Below are 9,827 nucleotides of genomic sequence, written 5' to 3' on the forward strand. Positions count from 1 at the left end.
GGATTACATTGTTACCAGAGCAGGTATGCTGCAGGAGGGAAACACCCTGAAGCAACTTTAGAGTAAAGAGTCATTTGATAGCTCGGTGATGATAAATTATTGACTCCCGGTTGACAACGTGACAAAGGATGGCCTCCTGAACACGCTCTCTTTGTGCAGAGACCTGAAAGCTCCTCTGTCTGAACCTCTTCTTCCACTCACTGCCCCCTCTCCCCCTCTCCTCCTCTCCCCCTCTCCCCCCTCGAAGCTCCACCCACACAGCTACTGAATGGAAAGGTGTGCCTGTTGCCTGCCCGTATCTGTTTACTCAAACCTGCTTTCACGTACATGAGACGCGCCGCAGCTGCTCCTGCGAGGAGGCTTAGAGCTAATACACTCACATGTTCATAGACCCTCCAACTACAGAGCGAGCCCCCCTCCGGCTTTTAAGAGAGGCTTCGCAGCGAGCCACATGCACTTGAGAATGCATGTGGCTTGATTAATAGCATTAGCGGAGGAAAGACCCCGACTACATCCTTCCCATGTGGTGCAGGAAAATTCCTTGGGAACATGCAGACAGATCCGTCTATAAACCCCCTCTGGGTCGTATGCGATTGAAGACATGTGACCCATAAGTGTGTAGCGGTTCCAGACATGTTCGAGCATTAAGCAGGTTTTTTTTTTTTTGCACAGCACTCTTTGCTCCACAGGAAATGCACCTTGACCCCAAATCCCATGGTGGATGTGGTATCCAAAAAAAAATCCCTCCCCTTCTGGAGTCTCAAATCTGCCACCAAGCAAATATAAAACTCCAGCATGTGCAGGATGAATTGTTCATTATGAGACGATGATGCAACGCAGTCAAACGTATCCAAACCCCGGACAAAAAATGTTTTAAATTTCATCGCACTATTGGCCCGTTTTAATGACCTATAACAGAGCTGGGAGCTGATTTCTGTATACGTTTCTAAATTTGGAGCTCGAGCCTGAGAAAATAAGCTATGCAAGAATTTGCATCGGGGCCCTGGCATTTGGGAGCTGTTCAGATAAGAGCCTGGTAAATGCTCACATTTGACTTTTCAAACAGTGAATTCTAAAAAAAGAAAAAAACAGATGCTTTGTGCAGCTTGATGAGGAGGAATTAGCTTTCACCTTCCCCAAACAAATAGAAGGGGGAAATATTCAGAACTGCAACTTAAGCATGAAAATGCTTTCCAGACAGAGAATGGATGAGGAGTTCAACCTTCTCTCTCCGGACATTAAGGTTACAGCTGGGACTTGCTTTCTTAGTCATTGGCACTGAAACAAGTATAAACCCCAAAAAAAGAGATGTGGTGCAAAACTCTGAGGAGATGCAGTTTACCAATACTCAAAGACAACAAGAATGAAAACTTGTGTCATGGATGTTGTTGCACTCGACTATTGAATTGCTAAAGATGAAGAACAACCTGCAGGATAAGCGTTTTGGGAAATCCTAAGATGCCTTCCCATTGACTTTTCTTGAGTAAACACTGCCACCAGCTCTCAAACTAGAAAACCTCAGCGGAGGACAATATCCCTCTGAGATGTGGAATCGTGTAAGGTAAGAGTCATTAGACGCAGGTCAGTATCTTCTGACACTCCACACATCAAGCCAGGAGCTTCAGGCTATCAAGAGCAGACGTTTTCCTCCATTGAAAGCTTCTCACGAGCCGCGCATAACAACATATGAAACATAGTAATGAAACATGCTCGATCAGAACCCCGATCGTGTTCAGGCAGGGTTGAATTATTGACGGACAGGAAATGAAGAAGGGACAGGATGAGGGCAGAAGTGGTTAGAAAAGTGAGCTGGACTCAGGTTCGAATCCCAACTGGGACAAATGTGTTAAATTTGAGTCTTGATGATGGGCGTATCCTTAATTAATCATGTTAAAATGCTCAGCTCTGATTGGTATTATTTAGTTTACTTGCTTCCATGTTTAATAAAATAATACATTTCCATCCAAAACATGAACATTTATCGGTGATTACAAACTTTTCATAAGCTAGTGATCTGCATCTTCATTGTATGATTGCTGAATTTGAAATAGTTGGACTCCAACTCTAATCCCCCCCCCCCCCCCACCACCGTTGGCTGAGCTGTGAGCACAAGCATAAAACTTCCTCCGATGGGACGAGTGGATGGCTGGATGCTCCTGGGCCCTCTCAGCTGTGGTGTCAGCCCGTGACCCCATCAATCAGGACAAACGAGACGGGGCCCTGACAGCGTGACCGGGGCAGGATGATCGGTTCACCAGGGAGCTCCTGTTGGGATTTATAGCCCGGCTGTGTTAACCACGACAGCGAACGGACACCGGATTATCAGCACTCGAGAGCACTCGAGACTTCTATTAAGATATCTTTCAGTTTTCTTACTTCTTAGTATTTCACCGACAACATCAGCCGCCCTGACAGATGACTAAGAGTGAGAAATGAATACTGAGTCGTCTCCGGGCGAGACACACAGACAGAAGGTTTCTCATTTCCCTGAAGCGTCTTTTGCTCAGACAGAGGAGGCATCTGAGACACAAGGCTGCTTCACGTTCTCACCTTTCCTTAAAGGAATACGTTGACTTTTTTTTTCCGAGAGTTAGACATTGTACGTTGAATATAAGGTCACAGCCAGCAACGTATACTTGTACAAAAGGTTTCTACGATATCACACCTAAAATGTATTTTGTTATTCTTAATACGTTTTCCTACAAATGTCCAGCAACACGGGCGATCGTTAGGCAACAAACTACTTTCGGAAAAGGTTGTCTAAGTTACGTGACAATTAAGTCAACTTTTACTTTGGGGTTTTACGTGGGACACGTACAGCCGTCTCCTGGGTGAAAGTCTTGGGTTGTTAGACCCACCGACCCCCCCCAGGTCTTCCTCCTTACGCTGACTTTGTCGCTCTTTATAGAGAACAAGGAGCAAGGTCCCCCTTCCGTTGTCCCCCTTGGAAACCTATTTCGCAAAGAATATGTACGGTGGTCAACGGCAAGAGACAATTATTGTTTTTATCCCATTTGAGTTGAATTACACATATGATGTTTGTCAATTTAAAAGATCATTTTGGAAGTCAGGAAAGTCTAGGTTTGTTGCATTTGTCATATTACGTATTTTCAGTCACATACTTCAACAGTATAACAACAAAACGTGACTTTATTGACGTGCAAAATTGCCTTTTGAATCTTAGAGACAATTTTGGTTATTTCACACGAGAGGTTTTCTGTATTTTTTGTTTTCTCATGATGCCAGGCCAAGTTTTCACTGTTTAAACTCTTCAAACTGAGGATGACTTTCCAAAACTGTAACTCTAATACGCAATATTAAATAGAAACATCTCTGAATATTCTCAAGGGGTTTTCAGCAAATTAGGGAAGAGGAAGTGTTTTCTGCCGCATTAAACATTCTCAACTTTCCCAGCAGATCTGAACTGATGACCTGCAGATCACTGAACTGCTTGTATCATAAATACATGTCCAAGATTCACTTTTAGTGACTTAAAATAAATAAAGAGCTCAAGATAATAATGGAAAACATCACATGACGAACAGCCAGAAAGTTCATTGAAAATGGTGGGGGGGGGGGGGTTGACACACTCTTCCGCACGCTCATGTTTTATGTAGTGAAAAGAAGCAACATTTCAGCACATAACGCCTTTATCAGGGTGGACAGCAGAGCCACCTGCCACAGAGAGAGACAGACAGAGAGAGAGAGACCGAGGGGAGATTCACTCTTTCCACATTCCCTGCTTTGTCAAAGCCGCTCTGTGACGCTCTTCTTCTTTTGTTAAGAGAGAGCGGCACAAGGTGCATCATGGGAGCAGAGGAATCTGATGACGGGAAGCATTTTGTGAGGTGGCCGGAGCTGACATTACACATCCTATTATGCAATTCAGTAAACAGCTGCCGTCACACACTCGTTCATGCGTCGACTTGTTAAAAAGGTTCCGAACAGTTTGTCTTCCTTCCTGAATATGAATATGTACGCGGATACAGTAAGTGGTATTTTCTCACTTTAGACGTCGGTCGGGATGCTCAGACCCCGCCCAAAGGGAGCGCTGATTAGTCAAAGTGGGGAGTGTTAAGTGTTGACAAGGCCGATGACGGAGTCGCTTAGTGGACACTTCCTGCTCATCTGTCACACAAAAAGACAAGTTCCTGCACAGCCTTCTCTAGTCTTGCGTCACGATTCCTTGAAATGCATTGACCAACACACATCAGCTCAACGCCCAGACCTTGATTGGTTTCCAAAAAGAAAAAGGACTCCGTTATTTCATAATTTAGCTTTTCCTTTACACTTAGTGTATCAGAGAGAGACTCAGAAAAGAGGTCCGGTCCACGTCTGTCTGACAAAAAGTTTTTTTTGGGGGGAAAAAACAAATTACCAGACTGATGAGGAGCGAGTGGATCTTATCTGTGACCTGACTCGCACAGTCTGAGCGGGGGAATGTGGGTGTGTGTTGGGAGTGTTTGGGAACACAGGGGCTGGGGTGTGATGGGAAGTGGGAGGTTTACAGGCAGGGCCTGATCGAAGGTACTGCAGCTTATATCCTTATAAGGACAAACCTGGACAAATTAGCCACGGCAGCTAACACCTGAACTCCACCTTCCAGCTATGAAAACAGAAAGAAATGTTAAGAGACTAGTGTGTGTTTGTTTAACAGAGGTGTGATGTGACTAATACATAAACAAAATCCCCCCGTTTGTTTCGGTGGAACTATGTGCGAGCTGCAGCTTTAAGTACCATCTGGCGGAGTTTACCTGAGACACCTGGATCTGCAAAGACAGTCAGATTCCAAGATAAGAGGATGCCAGCGCCTTTATGCCTGGGGGTCAGGTTAAGACTTGCACCGGACTCAAAGTATTTTAAACACTCTCTGACATGCCGGGTTTGCGTGCGTCAAAGTGAATTGCAAAATGGAGCCAAGCAAAAAGTCCTCACCTGTGCAATTTGTACTTCTTGCTTAGTTTTTTTTTATTACTTTCATTCTTTGACAGTCTATTTCATCTCTTGGTTAAAACAGGTTTACTTTGGTGATCAAATATTTGCCGTTGCTTCTTGACAAACAAACTAATAGTCTTAAGGCTACAAGTAAAGCAACACACACACACACACAAGATGACTGAACCAACAAACCTCGAAGGAAGCGCCTCAAAGAAGCTGGTTGGTTCATTTAAACATGTCAGAATTTGAAACATCTACATAATTATGCCTTTCTTGATTGGAAACAATCAGCAAACATGAAAAGGCTTCTAGGTTATCTGCTCATCAGCAGCAAGAAGCTGATTGCTGAAGCTTGGAGGCATATGGACGAGTGTGTGTGTGTGTGTGTAGCTCCACTGGCCCTGTGTGTGTGTGTGTGTGTGTGTCTTCCCTCTCAGACTCTGAATGTGTTGTCTAGTCAGATCTCAACATAAACACTTATCGCTGCTCTCTGTGGAGAGAAACAGATGAATAAAACATCCCCCGCTCTCTGCAGGATGGTGAGATCAATGGGGGTCATCAGAGGAAAGTATTTCACTCATGATGGAAGGTCTGTGATGCAGGCTGGAGGGGACGTGTGAGCTAAACTATCAGGTGTCACGTGCACACGTTTCTCTTCACAGCATGAAGAGTTTAAGGCACTGGCCAGCCCTGCCTGCTGTCCACACCTGACATCAGCGCTGCATACCTTTCCCTTTATTTCCTTTCAGTTCGCCTTCGACCGGTAGCAGCCCGCCGATGACATAATCCAGGAAACTAGGAGCTGAGAGCTTGCAGAGCAAAGGGAGAAACTTTGGGGGGGGAAAGTTTTCCAACGGCAGCGAGAGGGGCCGATTATTACCATTTTTGGGCACGCTTGCTCCCATGCAAGCCCAGCCCAAACCGCAGCGCATACTCAGATTCCACAGCGCTTTTCTTCCCCGTTTTTTTTTTCTTTTCAAAAGCGCAGGACAAACGTTTGGGGAGCCAGGGAGGGAAAAAAGTAACACCCCTTTCTCGAAACAGACCATTCATACTCTGTCTGGGATCACACAAAAAGAGCAGCAGCTGTTGGACGCGTGTAGGTGATTCGGGCTCGTTAAAGACAATGTATGGATGTCCTTCAGCGCAGGATTATAAAGATGACCCGTTTGCGCGCCGGGTTATGGAGCTTGTATTCATCCAGTGGGGGAAATGAACGCGGTAATCTGTTCAGAGATTAAAGAAGAATCAACTAACTCCCAGACTGTGGCCATGATACATCAAACAAACCTCCCAAATTAAAAACACACATTAAACATGTATGCAGACTCCGCGCGTAAACGCGCCAAAACAGCCAAATAAAAGGAGACGTAAAATGAGTTATTGTGGGTTTAACCCCCTCCTCGCACACCCAAACACACACTCTTAGCATGGCCTAATCCACGTCGCATCATGAGCCAGATGACAGGAGGGGCCAGTCCCACACCATATGCAGTCAAGCGCATGGCTGACATCTGTTGCGCTGGAAAAGGTGGGCGTCCAGTCCAGTTTTTAATCGTTTTTCTGACCCCCTCTTTTTTTTTTTACCCCCCCTTTTTCTTCTCTTCTGTCCCTCCTGCTGCAGGATATTTCATAACGCTACACAGGATATGAGTGAGAGATCTGGGGGCGAGAAAAAGTTTTGGAGCTCACCAGATAAAAAGTAGCTGAGAACCCCCAACAGGTGATCACCAAAGCGATAATGAGCTTAATAATTAAAGCAAAGAACCGGTCGGTTCGCTGCCTCTGAACTCATCAATCTGCGGCCAAAGTGATCACTTGTAATCAATGTGTGATGATAATATTAATCAGCTCCATCGTTATTATCAGCATCGCAAGCAACAGCCGCACTTCCGCACCTTTACACCGGAGGTAGAAGGAAGTCAGTCTCACCTTTCTCTGCTGCTTCTCCCATGCAGGATCCAGGAGGAGATCCCGGTCCCAGGCATCTTCCTGGTGCATGTAATCAATTTCGTCATCATACTGCTCCATATTATACATGTATCTCTAAAGCTTTAATATAATATATATATAGACGCTCTCTGCTTCTCTTTTAAGCGATGTCCACCCGGTCCTCGGCGCGGAGATGTTTAGCAGCGGTATATGAGCTCGGTCTACTCTCCGCCACGCATTCAAGACGGTGTGTGGATGAAATTAACGGTCCACCCCCGGCCTCTCTCTCGCTCTCGCTCTCTTTCTTTCTCTCTTTCTCTCTCTCTCTCTCTCTCTCACCCTCCAACTCTGCCTCTTTTCTCTCTCTATCTGCTCTAGTTTTCGCCCAGCAGCAGTGCTCCGCGGTGGGTAGGCAGGTCTAGCGGAGAGGAGCGACGGACGCAAAAACTTTGCTTCAGACAAATTGAATCGATAACCGACCGAGGGATCTGATTGGACGCCGCGCGGGCGCACATGAACCGCCTTCCGTGCGTGGATTGGCTGGTTCGGCTGTCAGTGCGCAGGCTTAATATCCAAGGCTGCCTGCTTAGGTTGATCCGACTGTTTGAGGATACTGTAACGCGTTACTTAAGTAAATCTCTTAACGTTTTTAAGAACATAACAAAAATAATGTTAATATTTGGTGTTTTTTTAAAGTTGAGGAGTTGTTTTTTACTTTAGTAAAACTAACATTTACTCAAGTACTGTAGGTTACTGTTGAGAGTAATGTATACTAGGCTATATTTATGGATTACAATTATTGACGCATCAATGTGTACTTTGCTTTAGCTGATATACCTTCATCTGCTGGGTGAAGTGAAGTTTTGTCTTAATCTAAAATATTACATCATACATTTGTTATATTGTTATATTTTGTACCATTAATCATATTGCAAGTAACTACAGCTATACAATAAAGGTACTGGAGTAATCTGAAATGTAGTGGAGTAGAAGTTGCAGAAAATGTATTCAAGTAAAGTACAAGTACTTCAAAATAGTACTAAATGTTTCTTTCCAACACTGGTGGTCAGATAAATCTATCAGTGGTGGAAAGTGATGAAGTACATTTACTCACGAAGTGCACTTACGTACAATTTTGAGATACTTGGAATTTATTTGAGTATTTTAATAGTATGCTACTTATACCACACTTCATGTCAAAGGCAAATATTGTACTTACTACTCCCCTACATTTATCGGACAGTTGGAGTTACTTTACAGATAAAAAAAACATATGAACCATTTACATAAAATACTGTGATTAAACTATCCAGCAGTATATAATATAGTTAAACAACATTAATATTATACTTACGGGTTGAAGAATCAGGAATAACATTTCACAGATATCCTATATATAATAATAAAACTCTTTAGAAAGGACCATTCTGCCGAACAAGTACTTGTACTTTAAAGGTGCAGTGTGTAGGATTCGGCAGCATCTAGTGGTGAGGTTGCAGATTGCAACCAACTGAAACTTCTTCCAAGTTTCAAGCGAGTAGGAGAACTACGGTGGCCCACAAGAAAACACGAAAAAAACATGAAAGGCCCCATCTAGAGCCAGTGTTTGGTTTGGCCGTTTTGGGCTACTTTAGAAACACGACGGCCGCGCTGTGAAGAGGAACAGTTCCGTATGTCGGTATAAATGACTCATTTTAAGGTAACGAAAACAGGATTCTTATTTTCAGGTGATTATATTCCATTTCTGCCAGTAGATCCCCTAAAATTCTACACACTGTACCTTTAAGTATATTGCTGTAAATACTTTGAAATACTGAAATATTGAACTACTTTTAACAGATTATTTTTACTGAGTGGCATTGCTTTTTGTACTTCAATAAATGATAAATACTTCCTCCACCAGTGATTTCTATATGTATACAGGCCTTTATTGAGCTCTTCAAATCCTGTGTGAAATACAGCATTTGCACTGCACATGCTCACAACAGTCTCCCAGTCATTCAGAAAAGAAAGGTAAGTCAACGAGGCTCCTGTAAACATGTGAAGGGAATGCCAGGTCTGTCTGCCTTGTAAGGTAAACTGACTCTCTCCCTCTCTGTCTGTCATACACACACACACATTCACAGTCTGACACACACACACACACACACACACACACACACACACACACACACACACACACACACACACACACACACACACACACACACACACACACACACACACACACACACACACACACACACACACACACACACACTCACACAGAGCAGGAAAGACACACGGGATAGCCCCGGCAGTCAGGAGAAAGTGGAGCGCTCTTCCATATATGGACAAACTTCCAAGGGTGAATGTTTGGGAAAGTGATGTCACAGACCGGGAGCCGACTGCCAGCTCACCGCCCGCCCAGGTCCCAACAGCAGCCTGGTGGTGGTGATGAAAGTCGGCCACAGAACAAAACCAAAAGTAGCTGACTGCAGCGGTTCGTAATGGATTCTGGAGATAATTATACACTTTCTTTTTTTTTCTCTCCATTAGCTAATTAAGCTACAGTCGTTTGAAAAACAAAGTGATTCAACTCTACATTTAAATTAAACTATTAGCTAAAAGATTATACAATGTTCATTATATGTGCCAATTAGCAGTTCCATTTCATTATTGTGTCTTTAAATAATGAATGATTTAATTAGCTTATAAATGGATTTGCAAAAAACATTGGAACCATGAGTCTACAGCCATGTTAGCAGCTGAACTAGCATCATCCTACCAGAGCATGTGTGTCTCTTGATATAAACTAACAATGTAAGTGATCAGTAAGGGTTCAAATCACAAAAGAACGGAGGGAGACGGACAATTAAAATGCATTTCGAAAGGTAAAAATCCGTTGAATCACTGTGGAGATATCACTGAAGTCAAGAAAAGTCTTGCCTGCAAATGTGAGGGCATGTTGAGAAGTA

The 9,827-nt window shown here is 43.7% G+C and overlaps 1 protein-coding gene across 4 annotated transcripts in view; it reads right to left on the reverse strand.

Moving 5' to 3' along the window:
• actn1 (actinin, alpha 1) overlaps positions 1 to 7,268 on the reverse strand; it is a 49,275-nt gene extending 42,007 nt beyond the window's left edge. For all 4 annotated transcript variants that reach the window (XM_079174373.1, XM_079174370.1, XM_079174369.1 and 1 more), the window contains exon 1: positions 6,871 to 7,268. In XM_079174373.1, coding sequence (XP_079030499.1) covers positions 6,871 to 6,978 — 108 coding nt within the window. In that variant the 5' untranslated portion in view covers positions 6,979 to 7,268. The remainder of the gene's footprint in view (positions 1 to 6,870) is intronic.
• Between the last annotated feature and the right edge of the window lie 2,559 nt (positions 7,269 to 9,827).

Source organism: Pholis gunnellus, assembly GCF_910591455.1.
Source record: "Pholis gunnellus genome assembly, chromosome: 15".
Classification (NCBI taxonomy): domain Eukaryota; kingdom Metazoa; phylum Chordata; class Actinopteri; order Perciformes; family Pholidae; genus Pholis; species Pholis gunnellus.